This window comes from Camelus bactrianus, chromosome 7, assembly GCF_048773025.1.
Source record: "Camelus bactrianus isolate YW-2024 breed Bactrian camel chromosome 7, ASM4877302v1, whole genome shotgun sequence".
NCBI lineage: Eukaryota > Metazoa > Chordata > Mammalia > Artiodactyla > Camelidae > Camelus > Camelus bactrianus.
In genome coordinates, this window is record NC_133545.1 from 75,852,869 (window position 1) to 75,870,732 (window position 17,864).

At 39.4% G+C, this 17,864-nt stretch overlaps 1 protein-coding gene across 9 annotated transcripts in view; it reads left to right on the forward strand.

Moving 5' to 3' along the window:
- LHFPL3 (LHFPL tetraspan subfamily member 3) overlaps nt 1–17,864 on the forward strand; it is a 554,580-nt gene that overhangs the window by 390,764 nt on the left and 145,952 nt on the right. For 5 of the 9 annotated variants that reach the window (XM_074367633.1, XM_074367632.1, XM_074367626.1 and 2 more), the window contains one exon: nt 12,696–14,534. The exons of the other annotated variants lie outside the window; for them this stretch is intronic. In XM_074367633.1, the coding sequence (XP_074223734.1) occupies nt 12,696–12,766 (71 nt within the window). In that variant the 3' untranslated portion in view covers nt 12,767–14,534. Of the gene's footprint in view, nt 1–12,695; nt 14,535–17,864 lie in introns of those variants that run through there. 9 annotated transcript variants of the gene reach the window in all.

A 17,864-nucleotide genomic window follows, 5' to 3' on the forward strand; every position in this document is an offset into this window, starting at 1 on the left:
TGCATTCCCTGTGGGTCTAATTTGCTGCATCATTTAATGTTGTTTGGTTCACAGACCTTCCCCAGACTCAAGACATTTACACAATTAAAATCGCGTATTTCTATGTTGACCTTTTCGAGGCTCTCTGAACCCATTATTACTTAAATACATTTTTTCCAGGTTCTTCGTCCTTCCCTCTCTGAGTTAAAGGCTATGGCACAGCTGTTTTGGGGGGAGGGGTCAAGTTGACTGAATAGAAAATGCTTTCTCTCCACATATTCAGCTATTTTCCGGGTGGAAATAAATGCCTGGAGAATCTTTGAAAATAATCTATAAGCGTTGTTATTAAACTGCTCACTATCACTATATTTGAATTCAGACTCATCCTCTCAGAAAGAGGTAGAGATACTGGGCCCAAATGGGTACAATTAGATGTTTCAGTGTTTACCTAATGAGCTGAATTTTATATGTGTTATCTGGGTAATCCGAAGCCCTTGGATTTCTTTTCAAAAAGAAAATGCCTTCTGAAACATACACACACACACACCGAAAAAAAACTAGGATAGAAAATAGGATGTTGACTAGTGAATAATGTTGACTAGCAAATGATAAATATTATCACGTGTCAATAAGAGGTTGCAAGTCATTATTGAAGACGAATCTTAATTTTCTTTCCAAATTTCTAAACCAATTTCTTGGGATAGAATTCTGCTGTCTGTTTTGTTACAGACTTAGATTCATTTAACTATTTTATCTTCATGTTATCTTTAACTTTAATACTGTGGACTTATATCAGCACCTTCCACTGAGTGGCTCCTTTTTCTAGCTTTTATTCCGAATTAAGAACTAAATCCATCCTTGAATTAGGAAATTTAGTTTATCTCAAGTAGTTGTTAACTTCAAAAACTCCTGATTGCTTCACCACGCCTCAGATATAAGCATACATTAGTATCTACATGAATGTCACATGTAATGGCAGTGTAGCAAGCTTTATATTTAGAGCATCACTCTTCACGCTTGTAAACCGTCAACTATAAAGAGATAAACAGAGAAGTCTGGGAGAACAGCAGTCACCCACAGCCCTTTATCTTCCTGATTTATGGACAGAATACATATTAGTTTACTTGGTTCTGTCAAAAGTATGCTAAACACAAAAATAATCCTTTCACAGGGGAATAGTGCTGGCACTTCCTAAAAACACAACTGCTTCCCTCTCAGAGTGGCCCTTTCTGGATAAAAAGGATGATAGGAGGATGCTAATTACACTTACAAAGCATGTGCAGATTTAAAGTGCTTTCACACGCACTCATTTGGTGCCCTTGGCTGTTATCTTTGTGACTTGTTGAGTGTGTACAGGTCTCTGTCCTGTTAACGTCACTTCAAATTGAATTGTAAAGGTAGCTCAGTATTAGAGGAAGTTCCCTCTCCCTAGAGAATGAATTAAATAAAGAAAGCACTACTTTGTTCAGCAAATGCTTGATTCCCACCACCACCAGAATGCTGTTGATTCACTGCACAGTTCAAGTTACATTGAGAGACTTTAAGTTTCCAGACATCCTTCTCCACATATTAAGGAGAAGAAAATTCAGAAGAAAAAAATAAATAAATGACAAAACCAGGAAGGTTTTCACTTGGCCACTGAGAATTCTAACTCATAATCACATAGACAAGTGATACTTCTCCTGAATTCACGCTTCAGAAAGGAACAGGCAGGATTATAGAGAAATATTCAACAGTTTTCAAAATGGGTTTTTTCTTCTGGTTGATTTGGTGAATAGTGGACGTCTGAGCCCTTCCACCGAGGTCTTTATTGAAGAAAGTGTCATATTCTACTCAGTGTTAGATTGGGACCACCTCAGCGACAGTGTCAATGGGAAAGAAGTTTAACATAGGCCAGTATGAGGTGCAGGGACTACCTGCGTATAGTTCTTCCTGTGTTCGTCTTCTCCATTTGCATGTATTCTGTAGTTTCTTCCATCTGGTCTGAAGGACTAAAACCAGTAGCAGTTCATCTATATCAAATCAGATAGATCCAAGAAAGCAGCAGAGAACATCAGGCCATGTTGATGAAACGTTTCACTTCTACCACTTGTTTATCTCACAGTTGAAACTCCTTTCCCTGAAACTCTGAGACAGAGTGCAGCTCTATTACTCAGGCAATTCTGATCCTTAAACAGTAGAGTCCGTATAAAATCAAACCAGAGTTTCTAAGCCCTGTAATAAAATGTAATCCACCTGAATGTTTCTGAGAAATGGTACAAGATTTACAGTGGCTGTACAAAGCAGCCTTTGTTGTTTGGTATCATTTAAACACTTGTTCCACATTCAGACTTCTGAAAACTAAAGGTTTGCATGTTTGTGTAGGAACCCAGTTTCACTAACTGTAGTGTGATGGCTTTGAAGTGCACGCAATAACCAAAACAAAATTCATCAATGTTACCGCCATAGATCCTCAGGGAAGTAAGGGTCGATAAGAATAATCTGTAATTAAGGAATTGGTTGTATATAAATAGGTACTTTTACAGTTTTCATGACTACATTAATAAAACTTTTGACTTGTTGAAACACTGTTTTTCACTATTTTTTTTTTCTAATCAAACTACCATGATGTTCTCTTGATAGCTAGGGCCTTCTTTGGGTTCCAAGGCAATGCAATGAAACAAGAGGCCAGTCTAGCTCATGGAATTTTATTTTATTTTTCTTTATTTTTTAATTGAAGCACAGTCAGTTACAATGTGTCAATTTCTGGTGTACAGCACAATGTCCTAGTCATGCATATTTATACATATATTTGTTTTCATATTCTTTTTCATTAAAGGTTATTACAACATATTGAACATAGTTACCTGTGCTATACAGAAGAAACTTGTTTTTTTAATCTATTTTTAGATATAGTAGCTAACATTTGCAAATCTCAAACTCCCAAATTTATCCCTTCTCATCCCCTTTCCCTAGTAACCATAAGATTGTTTATTATGTCTGCAAGTCTGTTTTTGTTTTGTAGATAAGTTCATAATGGGGTTTTTGCTTTTCTTTTTTTTTTTTTTAAGATTCCAAATATGAGTGATATATGGTATTTTTCTTTCTCTTTCTGGCTTACTTCACTTGGATGGACCATCTCCAGGTCAATCCACATTACTGCAGATGGCATTATTTTATTCTTTTTTATGGCTGAGTAGTATTCCATTGTATATATATACCATAGCTTCTTTATCCAGTCCTCTCTTGATGGGCATTTAGGTTGCTTCCATGTATTGGCTACTGTAAATAGTGCTGCTGTGAACATTGGGGTACATGTATCTTTTCAAGTTAGAGCTCCCTCCAGATGTATGCCCAGGAGTGGGATTGCTGGATCATAGGGTAAGTCTATTTTTAATTTTTTTTTTGAGGAATCTCCATACTATTTTCCATAATGGCTGCACCAAACTACATTCTCATCAACAGTATAGGGTTCCCTTTTCTCCACACTCTCTCCAGCATTTATTATTTGTGAACTTTTGAATGATGGCAATTCTGACTGGTGTGAGGTGATACCTTACTGTACTTTTGATTTGCGTTTCTCTAATAATTAGTGATACTGAGCATTTTTTCACGTGCCTATTTGCCATTTGTATGTCTTCATTGGAGAATTGCTTATTTAGGTCTTCAGCTCATTTTTGGATTGGGTTGTTTGTTTTTTTTTTATTAAGTCATATGAGCTGTTTATATATTCTGGAGATTAAGCCCTTGTCAGTCTCATCTTTTGCAAATATTTTCTCTCATTCCATAGGTTGTCTTTGTTTTTCTTATGGTTTCCTTTGTTATGCAAAAGCTTATAAGTTTAATTGGGTCCTATTTGATAATTTTTACTTTTATTTCTATTGCCTGGGTAGACTGCCCTAGGGGAACATTGCTGAGATTTATGTCAGAGACTGTTTTGCCTATGTTTAGATGCTTTTATTAATTCCATGATGCCTTCTGGTATCACAGAAGCAGACAATACCATACTTCAAGCCTTGGCTCAAAATTGGAAAACATTTGTACATCCTGATATAGGTTATATCACTATACATACTGTAATATCATTTACAATCTTCCAGTTTTATAGTCTGCCAATCCTCCTAACAACCTCCATCCTATAATAAGGAGCAGGAGCATTACAGAAAAAATAAACCTGCAAATGTGTCATATGCCCCCAATTCATAGAAGTTTGACCTGAAAGGTTTCATGTCATGATCATCTCTTCTTTATGTGGCTTTCATAATTAATCTAGTAACACACTTCCCCCATGTATCTGGAAAAGCCACCAAATGCAATAAGATACTGCTTAGATGCATGAATCCTTCCCTACAGCCATCCCAATGGATAGAACAAGAATCACTGTTACAGAACGTATCAGAGAAGGGAAGGGAGCTCAGTTCTAATCGTCTTAAGGTGAAAGGGAGCATAGGAAGCTCCAGAGCCATAAATGAGCCATCACAAAGGTGCTGTTCAAAGAGAAAACAGGGGGAGACTCACAGATGAACACGTCCACCTCTACAAACCATTGCCTCTTAAAATAAATTTCCTGTGTACTCACTCCCATCCCATTTTTATGTCCCCATACCACACTTCCCACCACAATGCATAAGGCCCTCCTTTTCCAGGAGTGTAAAGATAATGTGGAAGAGGTCTTAGCTGAAATTTATCATAAATGGTGAAATGGCAAAATTTGAATAAAGGAGTTGTAAAGTTCTTTCACCAAACAGAAGGCAACAACTTTGATGATGCAATGTGTTGTCTTAGAAGGAACTTCCATGAGAGATAATCATCTATGGAGCTCCATTAAAGTCCTGGAATACTTTTTTCATGCCAAAAAAAAAACCTCCCAGTGAAAAACAAACAGCAGTGAAAACTCTTTAAATATCCAACTGACTTTATACAAGAGTTGGCACACGCAAGAAAACTCAACTGCATACCGTGAATTTGGGGAGCCAGCCCTGCAGGCTGTGTGCTGTCCCTGGCTCTGGGGATAACGGCAGATGGGCAGGTGTTCATTCTTGTTTGGGAGCTCGGCAGCATGATTCCTAAATGAGCCAACAACAGTAGGCGTTTAACCTTGATATGCTGCTTAATTGCGTATTTTAACACACTGAACTGTGAAGTCAATTTAATTATGTAAAATTAAAGTTTCATCCAGATAAAAAGGAATGGAAATGAAAGCTTCATTTTCAATTTCTTTCATTAATTGTGAAAAGATAAATAATTACATTTTCCAGAGCTCCTTTGCCACAAATATCTCTTTCCTTGGCAGACACCATTCATAAAGAGGTCTGTCTCTGCGTTTGTGTATATGGTCTTTGGAATTGCTTATCAGATAATTGGGTCCTCTCATGAGCAGTTTTAAAGTCACTTTGTCTGCTAGCACTTTAACTGCAAATGAGAAAACATGATTATCCATCAAGAGGTGACTCCAGCTACCATTTATTTATTAAGTGGTTTAAGCCCTATTTAATGCTATAATAGGGGGAGTTAGGATAAATTCATTTTCCTTAAACAACTAATTGAGAAACGCGTCAGGATGTTGATTTAAGGCACCACGCTGTGCCACAGCCTGGTTGGAGCAGCAGCGTGGTGGAGTGGAAGGAGCGTGCACCGCCCAGAGCTGGTGCGACGTGACCCAAGGAGCCTTGCGCTCGTACCTTCAAGTCCCCGAATTCAGCCTCCTTGTCCATGAAATGCAGATGGTCTAAGAGCATCTGAGGTTTCTTCCAGCTGTGAAACATTCCAATTTGAGAGACACCTTCCGTGATGTCCTTTTAAGGATGCTCTGGGCGTGGTGAAAGCTTCTACCCTCAGAGCAATGAACACACTAAAGGCTCTTTGAAGGACTTGTTAGCCACACGTGGTGACTCGGAGAAGGGAAGGATAAAGGTCAAGGGGAAGGAGGTCCGAGATGCCTGCATGTTTCTCCCTCACTCATGTACCCCCCCCACCAGTCCTGCTGTCACATCCCACTCCTTCACACCACCAAGAGGAGAAAGAGTCAAATTTAGAAGCTGTGTCCCAAGCACAGTCTCCTTGCCACACTAGATTCCCATATCACATGGTGTCCATGTGGACACCCTAACAGTGGACAGAGCCCCAGATCAGAGACAAAAACTTTGTTTCTGGTCTCAACTCTGGCACTTACCAATCGTGTGACTTTGAGGAAGTCCCTTCACATCTCAGGGCCTCAGCTTCACCTTCTTTAAAATGGAGCAATAATAACATCCAGCCCTGCCTCCATAGGCTTGGGAGAGTCTGACAAAAGCATTGTGTAAAAGCAATTTATAATCAATATTGATATAGGCTTTACTGACTCCTTTTTTTTAATTTGTGTATATATATAGAGAGAGAGAAAAATATAGTCAGTTTACAATGTGTAAATTTCTGGTGTACAGCATAGTGCTTCAGTCATACATAAACAGACATATATTCGTTTTCATATTCTTTTTCACCCTAAGTTTCTACAAGATATTGAATATAGTTCCCTGTGCTATACAGCGTGAACTTGTTTATCTATTTTATATATATTATAAAAGTATCCGCAATTCTCGAACTCCCAGTTTATCCCTTCCCACCTACTTCCCCCACTGGTAACCAGGCTTTAACTGATCTTTAATCATTTTCCCCATATAACATTTTATTTGATCTCTGCAACAATCCTGTGAGATAGTTACCATCATTCTAGTTTTACAAATCAGAAACTGAGGCTCATAAAAGTTAAATATTTTGTCCAAATTTTCACAGCTAGGAAGGAATGGATCCAGGACTCAATCACATATCATTTTACTCGAAATTTCAAGTTATTTCTATTACACAACAGGATGGAATCAGAGAGCTCTTAGTGGATGCTGATTCTCTTGTTTTCCACTTGACCATCAGCCCTCCCACAAGTAAGAGTTTAGTCTTGTTTTCATTTGGTAGGTTTTAGATAATGTTATTTAATGAAAAGTTTAATATACACGAGAATGGAGAATAGCCTTGAATTCCAACTCATCCTCTTACTTGACTCTGTAATTTTATAAAAACCTAGTGAGGTAAGATCAGGAAGCATAGGAAAGAAAGTATCATCAAATGCTTCAAATTAAAGCATTAAGGCCATAGTGAACTGTCTATTTCCTGTTGGGATTTGTGTTGAACAGAGTCCTTGTGGTCCTCAAAGCTCCTCAGAGTGTGCCTCTAAAAATCTGCAAATATCCTGACACTTTTTCAGAAGGGCTCAAATCAATCCGAGAGTTAGAGCAGACTTCAGTGCTCATAGAGTTGTTTTATGTACTTGCAGCTTCCAATTCCTCTTTCATAAGCTCACTCAATTCACGTTTTCACCCCTAGCACCTCACAGACATTGTCTTATGAAGGCCACCCCCAATCTCCTAACTGCTAAATTTCATAGTCAATTATCCCTCTTTGTATTGACTTATCAGCAAACTTTCTACAGTTGTTAACTGGCCCCATTTTGAAAGTCTTTCTTGAGTTGGCTTTCAGAAACTGACCTTACCTTGATTTCCTTTTCCCTCTGTGGGGCTCTTTCTGCTCAATCTCCTTTGCTGATTCCTCCCTACCTCTCCACTCTTTCTGTCTACACTCATATCCCAGGTGATCTCATCTCTGCCACAGCTATAAATAACATCTACACTCTGATGACTCCTAAGTTTAATCCATCTCCCACCTCTTCAATGAACTCTGGTCTCATAGACACAACTGGTTACCCTTTTTGAATATCTAATTAGCTTCTCACACTTAACATTTCTAAAACTGATCTCCTAATCTTTCCCAGAAAACCTCCTTCCCCCTGTCTTCCCATCTCAGTTCATGACAACTGTATCCTGCCAACGGCTCAGACCAAAACCTAAATCATCCTGGACTCTTCTTATTGTCTCACAACTCATATCTACGTCATCCAAAAATCTTATCAGCTCTACCTTCTGAATATATCCAGAATCCTCCCGCTTCTCACCCCATCACTGCTGCCATCCTGGTCTAGGCCAAGTCTGATCTCAACAGAGCAGAGTCAACATGGTCCTGTTAAAGGGAGGTGGAATCCTGCCATTCCTCGGCTCAAGACCCTCCAGTGACTGGATGGTCTTGTGCAGAGTGACAGCCAGAGTCCTTTACCATGGCCTCCGAGATCTTGCAGATCTGCCTCCATCTTGGCGCCTCATACCTCGTCTCAGCTTTCCCCCCTTGTTTCCTCTGTTCCAGATGCATTGACTTCCCTGTTGTTTCTCAAACACTCCAGGGACAGTCTCATCTCAGGGTCTTTGTATGTGCTGTTCCCTCTGCCTCAAATGTTCTTCCTCAAAACCTCAGAGTTCACTCCCTTACCTCTTTGAGGTCTTACTCGAATATCGCCTTCTCAATGGGGCATTCCCTGGCCAACCTCTCTAAAGTGTTACATACACATTTTATCTAACCCACTGTGTATCCTACCTCTTTTTCTGGTTAATTGTCTCCCCACAGAAAAGTTCCACAAAGGCAGAGGCTTTTGTCCCTTTTGTTCTCTACTGTATCCTCAGTGCCTAGAACAATGCCTAGCATATGTAAGTACTCAATAATTATGTACTGAATGAGTGAATTATTGGATGAATGAGTGAATAGATTCTGATCTCTCACTCATGAGAAAGTCATTCCATTGTTGCACAGATCTAACCTTAGAAAGTTTTTATTTCCATTAAGTTGAAACGTGCCTCCTTGCTATACCCTCTTCTACTGTAAACTATTGACTTACTTAGAAATTGTTATTGTGTCTGTTATGGTTAAAGTTACACGTTCACCAGCGGCATAGCTCCCCATGTCTTGCTGGGCATCTGGAGAAACCCATGAGGTCAGTGCTGTCCATTGCCCTCCCTAGGTACCAGGGCAGAGTGCCACCCCTGGTGGGGAGGAGGAGGGAGAGGACATCCAAAAGTGTAGAGGAAGGAAGAGAGCTGTACAGAGTTGCTCATGGATGTGTTGCTAGAAATTGTCTCCTTCAATTTATCCTCCATGCCAAGAGGTAACTTGGACAACATCTGAACTTAGGAGATTGACTCTAGTCCATCCAGCAAGTAAACATTGAGCTGTCTCTTTGACCAGTACCCAACCTTAAATGATCCTCTCAAAGCCATTTATCTTCCTCTCAGCCTTCTGCGGTGAACAGACTTCCAGTCAGAAGTGGTTTAAGAATCTGAGGGCAAAGCGGTGCTGACTCTGAATGACTGTCACGTGCTCCATTGTTACCCACTTTACTCCAGTAGCCAAAATAACATTGACATTCCAGTGATCTTTTTAGTCTCTGAGATAAGGAGTGATCTTTTCCATCCTGGAGAAAGAATCTCTAGGTAAATATTAAACTAGTGAGAAGAAAGAGGAGGGAATGAAAAATAAAGGAAAATATATACAACAAATTCATGTTGTGCAAGATTTTCAATTAATATTCCAGCATAACTTTAAATGAAGTCTCACAGTTAGGTTAACATTTACCAGCTTCACCTCCACCCTTACCTTTTCCCTTTTAACAATATTATCCTGAGAACTGAAAACAGGGAGTCTCATAACCTCCATGAGGCCCCACCCAGGTTTGTGGACTGTATTTCTTATTTCTAAGTTACTGATCTGTGGCCGCTTCTTTTTCAGTTTTATTTTATTAAGACTGAGTCTACTTTCAGATCTGTGTACTCTGTGTACTTTGGTAGGCGCCCCAGTCTTTGAAATTAATTAGTGATCAATTACCTCTTTCTAAATTTACTGGGTCTTTTTTACATGTAATGCAGACTCGCTCATTAGAGTAAACTTTATTTCAGGGCAAATCTATTATTTCTCATCATCTCATCTACATGTTTAAACTTCTAGACCTCAGCTATACCTCTGAAAATGTCTTCTCCCCCATAAATATACTCAGGTCATTTATTTTCTTCTCGTTTATCTAGTTAGTTTCCTAAAAATGAACCCCTCTAGCTTTATTCATCCATCCTGGGGTCTCCGGTTCTTTTCCATGCGCCTTACCTGGGCATGAACAGATACTAGGTGAAACATTAGTGTTCTTGACTTTAATTCTAGTTAAATCTCCTTGGGCCTCAGCTTCCCTACTCAGACTGGTTTTTTAATGTGCATGAATCTTTTTTGGCAAGTCATGTTCACATTCTTGCTACATGCTAACAGGTTCCATTGTGAGATCAAGAAACAGACGGAAAATGTAACCTGTCACTTCGCTTGTCCCTGGCAAAAGACTGAGTTGTTTTGAACATCTAGTAGGGTGGGTGAGAACACAGCGCCAAGCAGATACTATTGAGTTAAATAAATGTTGAGATTACTTGTAGAAATAGGTGTTGTCTCTATTGGTGCTTCACAAAATATGACCATCCCTCAAAACCCCTGCAAATCACATTTTTCACTCTAGACTTCTTGAGAGCAAGGACTATGTCTTATTTACCTGTTATCTCCAGTATTATAGTTCCCAGGACATAGTAAAAGCTTAATAACCTTGAGCACTTTTTTATTATTGTTTTTATTGAATCAATTACATGAAAAAATTGTGTGAATGTTTCATGTCCCCACTAAACATGTCTTCTGTATGTGAAGCAGTTTGTCCTTTGCTGCATGTTACACACAGATTCACGTTTTTAAAGAATCAAAGAATGACATGTTAGAACAATATACTGTAACTCTGCCCCTTTAGGCAAATCAGTGCACCTCTTTAGGCCTTATTTACACTGCCACAAAAATGTACTGGGCACATGCTGTGTGCCAAGCAATGGGCAAAACTGTGGCGTTCAACTCATCAAACATTTCTTCCATGCCTTGTGTGTACCAAGGCTAGCGATAGGCACTGGGAGATTTGAAATGAGTGAGATGAGGTTTTGCCCTCAGTCTTTTTGGAGAGACCATGTAGTGTTGCAGGTACAAGGTTATATTCCTGAGGTCCAGTGCCGTTCTGATATCTGTGGCTTCCCCAGGGCACTTGGCTGTTGCCACCTCCGTGTAAAGCGAGTGCATGCCCATCCCTGACAGCTGCCTTACTCCAGCACCAGTGAAAGATGATGCTATAATAAGCACAGACTGCTTCCCAAGGACAGTTTGACACACAAGGTCTCATCTGCTGAGAGGCTTTAAAAAAATCAGCTTGTGGAAAAACATTGCTGAGTCTATCCGTATTAAATAAACAAAGGAGAACATAACCATGAAGAAATGAAAAAGTACAGTAAATGTGTTGTGGAGCAGGGTAGGAAAGGATGAGAGGAGAGGTGGGGAGTTTACTCTTCTTGCTAAAGCATCTGTTTTAGAGCAGCCTATTGAAAATCCAAACTCCAGAAACTGCATTGGGGAAAAGTCCATTGTAACAGCCAACGTGATCACCCTTGAACCACGTCTTTGTAGTTAGTCGGCCAGCTGAAACTCAGCAGGGGCTCCATCTATGCATTTTGATGGACTTTTTCTTCCTGCTTCCCTGCACGTGTAGTATGGGCCTCAGATTGGGGCATTGGGGGGGGGGGATATTAGTTTGGCCTGAATAGATACCCTCTCCCTCATTTAACTTGACCACGTCAACTTTGAAAATGTACCTGGATTAACCAGGTGATGAAATGTGAATTTTGGCAACTGCCAGGCAATGCTGTCTACAAGTCAATGTGCTGTCAAGCCACCAAAAGAAAGAGTGATGATGTTGTCAAGTGATCTGGAGGGCAGAATTCAGCCGAGGAGAGAAGCACCTGGGTGTTAGTGGCAGCCACCCCAACACATGTCCTGACAGAGCCACTAGACAAGCCAGCTGCTGGAGAGAAGCTGGACCCAGCCCATCCCGTCCAGCACCTGCTGGAAGGAGGGCTCTGACCTGGAGAGCTCAAAAGGGAGCAGATTCTCCAAAGAAAATCCAAAACACTGTCCCTGGTCCCAGAGAAGGTGACAAGCCCAGAAGACGTCACATGAACAAACTCCATCTGCTGGCCTGCTAGCTCCTCACCAGAGGCTGGCCTTTTGGTGCCAATGTACAAAATGAACCAGACATTCTCTGACCACCCAGGTAGGAGAAGTACAGTTGTCTCGGCTCTGAGAAGCTTTGTTAGCAGTTCGCCCATTTAAAAAAGAGAAAAAGGGGGGGTTCCTTTTCCTGGTCTTGGTAAGGGGGGCTTCAAAGATGCTATTTAGATTGGTAAAAGGTAGCAGATGACCAGATGACGCTGTCTTAAAGTCTCTTGTTCAGGAAAAGTCTCTAAAAACGTGAGTGACTATTTCTTTGGTTGGTTTTTGGTTTTTGGTTTTAAATCAACCTGAGGAAAAATGTCAGTGGTGGGCTTACTAAATCTTCAGACGTAGGGTGAATGACCATCTGTCTCCTCTCATCTGTACCGGGGGGTCAAGCTAAAGAAATGTTGAAATACAATCACAGAGTGAGGACATTTAGAGCCAGAAATCCTTGGTTCTTTACAGTCACCTGGGGAGCTTTAAAATAGAGTCCAGGGCTTGGGTCCCACTGCAGAGATTCTAATTCAGTTGGCATGAGGTGAACCCAGGTAGGGGAAGTCCCCAGGGGTTTCTTTCTCGTGTGCAGCCAGGGCTAAGGACCAATGGGCTCACCCAGCACCCTCATCTTACAGAGGAGGAAGCTGAGCCCCAGAGAGGAGAAATAAAAAACACCTCATCTATGTGAATTATTATAACTAGGAATCAGTAGGTAACTCATGAAAATAGTCAAGTTTCATTCAACAGTAGGCTAACTGATCATCTCTCTGTTACAGTTCCATTGCTGCCGTTTTTGGAAGCAGAGCTCTCTGGCGGCCCTGGGAAATTGATGCGTGCTACCTGCTAGCTCTGTGAATTTGGGCAAACGTCCTCATCCGTAAGGACAGCAATAGAACCTGCCCCACAGAGGTGTTGTGAAAATAAGATAATGCATGTAAACTGTCTGTCACAGTGTCTGACACCTGTCAGTTGTTTTTATCTTTAGAGATTTGATTTTACTTGACAAACACATAGACAGAGCTTTCTATATGCCATGATTCATGCAGTGGAGAACCCATGCCGTAACCACTTTGCCCCACTGTCTCCCTTTGTTCTTAGCAACTCTGTGTCATAATGGGGACCTCATTAAGATCTAGAGATCGCTCCATCCCATGTTGGAATGTGACTTTTTTCATCTGGTAGCTTTATGAATATTTTTGATATGACACAGGAGGGTTAGTTGGTGAGTTGGTTGGTTGGAGGTTTGGGGAGTTTGTTTTGTAATCTTCCTATGTATACCCATATCTCTGGATAAGCAGGGGCGGAGAGGGTTATTCCTTTACATTTGCTACTCAAAGAGCTCAAACCGTATAGCTGGCTCTGTAAATTCAATGACAGTCACCAAGGAGAGCCTGTTCTCCCCTGATAGAAATGTGACTCACTCATTACAACGTTACCCCATTTCAACCTGGCTAAAGATTCCTTCACTGCACTGCTGGACAGATGAGGGCCAAACTCAAGGCTTTAAAAGTGTCTGAGAGGTGTGCTTCAGAAGTGATGGAGTGAAGGGAGTCCACCAGGAGGCAGAAGAAGCAAGAAAGACAAGAACCCCCTGAATGTAGGAAAATACAATCATTTCAGTTCTTCCACAACATGATAAAAATTTAGTGTCACTAGGCTAAAAGGTCCCTGTGTTTTGGTCAGAACACATTTTCATTTTCCTCACCATACACATGGCAAATAAAATTCACATGTCAAAAGTAAATTATAAGGTTTTTATTAGAAGCTAAAATAAACTGGGGAGGAGGGACTCTTCCCTCATTATTCAAAAACCCATTTCTCTCTGGCTCTCTCTCCTGAAGTGCTCTGAAATGGTCCCTTCCCTCACCAGCTAACTAACAAGCCTTATTATCATCATTACTAAAATAATAATTTTCAGGTAGTAGATATCAAACTTCTATGAGAATAATATTTACTTGGTATGCTTATTTTTAAAATGAAATTAAAAATGAAATTATGGCTTCAGTAGTTCTAAGGAACAGCTCTGGAGTCTTTTTCTTTTTTAATTAATTAACTTTATTTTTTAGAGCAAAAATAGATTTTAGATTTATAGCAAAATTGAGGAGAGTTCCTATATATCCCCTTCTCCATATACACAGCCTCCCCACCATCAACATTCCACATCAGTGTGGTTCATTTTTTCTAATGAACCAACATTGACACATTTTTATCAACCAAAGTCCCAATAGTTTATATCAGGGTTCCCTCTTTGTACATTCTGTGGGCATTTTAATAAGCACATTCAAGTAAATGTGGGACAGTTGATTCGAGGGCAACACCTTAAGCAACACTGCTCTGGGTCATTTATAATCAGATTAACACTACAGTTACAATGTAATGATACTAAGGCCAACAGCCACAGCCAAACCAGTATCGTAACTTTAGAGTTGTTTTTCATAAATATCCTGGTACCCTTCAATGCATAAGTAAGCTCTATTCCAAAAGTTCACTTGTAGATTGGTATTTTGGAAATATTACATACTTTTCATAGAAGCAACTGATGTAAACAATAGTCAGGTTCTTGGATCTGTCCTCCAAAGCTTGTTTCAACTCATAATGTTAGAGGAATAAAGTTATTTTAGCAATCACATTTTAAAAGGAAACAATAGAAATGTAACCTCATAAAATTAATAGTTAAAAATATGAAATAAAAATCTTTGAGAACTGGAGATGTGGTAGGAGTTTTAAACAAAACTTCAAGGCACAAACTATAAGGCAAAAAATAAATAATTGAATTACATCAAAGTAGGACATCTGTTCATAAAGGACAATAAAGACAAAGACTAGGTGACAGATTTTTGAGAAGTTATTTGGAATGTTACAAAACAAGTGTCTAGAATAAGCAAGGAATTCCTCCAAATTAATAAGAAAAAAACAAAATCAATTGCAAAATGAACAAAAATAATGAACAGGCCATTTTGTAGAAAAGAGAACAAAAAATAGAACTGTTACACGAAGAAATGTCCCAAGTCATTGATAATTGAAGAAATAGAAATGAAAACAGCGATGAGTTATAAATTGACATATTTTAGTTTGGCAGCATTTGGACAGGATAACAGTCAGGGAATTTGCCTCCATGCATTGCTAGAGGGAGTTTGGACTGGAGCAACCATTCTGGGGAGCAATCTAGTCCATTTGTTAAACATACTCTATGACCTACCAGTCCTGCTCCTGGATTTATGTCCAGGAGTTTCTCACTAGCACCATGAGGGTCCATGTCTGAGGATGCTCACTGAAGTATTACTCTTGGTGAAGAGTTGGAGACAATCAGGATCTTCATTGTGGAGAAGTGAATAAATAATTTGGGATGAGTGGAAACCATAGACTGTTATGTAGCAGGTCAGAGACAACAAATTAAATCCACACATGGCAACATGGATGGATCATTTTTTTATTGAGGTATAGTTGATTTACAATATTGTCTTAGTTTCAGGTGTACAGTAGTGAGTCAGGTTTTTGCAAACTGTATTCCATTATAGATTACTACAAGATATTGAATATAATTCCTTGTGCTATACAGTAAATCCTTGTTTATCTATTTTATGTATAGTACTTTGTTAATCCCATACTCCTAATTTCTCCCTCATCTCCTCCCTCTCTTCTTTGGTAACCATAAGTTTGTTTTTTATGTCTGTGATTCTGTTTCTGTTTCATATATACATTCATTCATATTATTTTTTAGATTCTACATATAAGTAATATCATACAGTATTTGTCTTTCTCTGTTTGATTCATTTCAGTAAGCATGATATTCTCAAGGTCCATCCATGTTCGTGAAAATGGCAATATTTCATCCTTTTTTATGGCTAATACTCCATTGTATGCATATGCCACATCATCTTAATTGTCTGTTGATAGGCACTTGGGTTGTTTCCATGTCTTGGCTGTTGTAAATAGTGCTGCTATGAACATTGGAGTGCAAGTATCTCTAAGAATTAGAGTTTTTATTTTTTCTGTATATATACCCAAAAATGGCCTTACTGGATCATATGGTAGCTCTATTTTTAGTTTTTTAAGGATCCTCAAATCTGTTTTCCATAATGGCTGCACCAATCTACATTCCCACCAACAGTGTAGGAGAATTCCCTTTTCTCCACATCCTCTCCAGCATTTATTGTTTGTAGACTTTTAATAATGGCCATTCTGACTGATGTTGTAGTTTTGATTTGCATTTCTCTGATAGTTAGCGATATTGAGCATCTTTTCATGTGCCTCTTGGCCATCTATATGTCTTCTTTGGAGAAATGTCTATTTAGGTCTTCTCCCATTTTTTGATTGGGTTGTTTGGGGTTTTTTGATACTGAGTTGTATGGGCTGTTTGTATATTTTGGGTACTAACCGCTTGTTGGTCTCATTGTTTGCAAATATTTTCTCCTGTTCTGTAGGTTGTCTTTGTTTTGTTGATGGTTTCCTTTGCTGTGCAAAAGCTTTTAAGTTTGACTAGGCCCCATTTGTTTATTTTTGCTTTTATTTCTTTTGCTTTGGGAGACTCACCTAAGAAAACGTTGCTATGATATATGTCAAAGAGTGTTTTACCTGTGTTCTCCTCTAGGATTTTTATGGTTTCAAGTCTTTCGTTTAGGTCTTTAAACCATTTTGAGTTTTTTATATATGGTGTGAGGGAATGCTCAAATTTTTTCTTTAACATGTAGCTGTCCAGTTTACCCAGCACCAGTTATTGAAGAGACTATCTCTTCTCAATTGCATATTCTTGCCTCCTTTGTCATAGATTAATTGACCATAGATGTGTGGGTTTATTTGGGGGCTCTCTATTCTGTTTCATTGATCTGTGTATGTGTTTTTGTGCTGAAACCTCACGGTTTTGGTGACTGTAGTTTTGTAGTATAATCTGAAGTCTAGAAGGGTTATACCTCCAGCTTTGTTCTTTTTTTTCAGGATTGCCTTGACAATCAACACTTGGCAACATGAATTGATCTTAAAAACAAGATGCTTAGTAAAAAAAAAAAAAACAGAGTAAGACAGGTAATTAAATATCGTTTATATAAACTAAAAATAATGCATATCAAAAAGTAATAATATATATCAAACAACAATCCATAGCATAAAATAAAGTTTATTAAAATAAAAATACATACATTAGTGGTTGCCTATAGGAGTGAGAAGAATTACAGTGGGAGATGGGGATACGGGGGTTCAACCAGAGTCGGCAGTGTCATGTGGGTAAAGAGACCGGGCTGTGACATCAGACTGCGTGGATTAGAACCTCAGCCCCACCACTTACTAGCTGTGGATCTTGACTAGCTTCTTCACGTGTAGAATGTAGATTCTGTCGTCTATCTTACAGCATCACAGTGAGATTTAAAAGATACCATCTGAGGAAAGCACTTAGCTCAGTGCTTATTAATTAGATATAGTTAGTATTCAATAAATGTTAGCAACAATTATGATGAAACTTCAGCCTCATCATGAAGATTGATTGTAGGACATTGTTTATTAAGGGGAGGAAATGAGGGTTGGGGGAGAGAAAGGAAATGACAAGAGCTGAGGCAGGAGCACGCAGAGAGTGATGACAATTAAGTTTTCCATCTTTCCAACAGGAATCCCACAGTTGGGATCAGTCTCCTCTCCTTTCCCCTTTATTCCTCTTTACCTCCCCAGTACCACAGAAGGTCCCACTGTTAGCGACCAGGTGCTTGGACAGAGTGAAGTTAGGTGGACGAGAATCCTCTGAAATAGCAAAAGGGAGGTCTGTGGTCTGTGGTGATGACAGAGTAGGGAGGATGGAAGTTATCGCTGTGTACAAAGCATCCCAACACTCATTGGCTCAAGAAGACAATCATAAATTATTCTTTACAAGTCTGTGGGTTATCTGGGCTTTGGAGCGTCTGGGCTAGATTTGTCCAGGAATGTTTCTGCTCCACGTGTCTCTCATCCTCTTCCTGGAA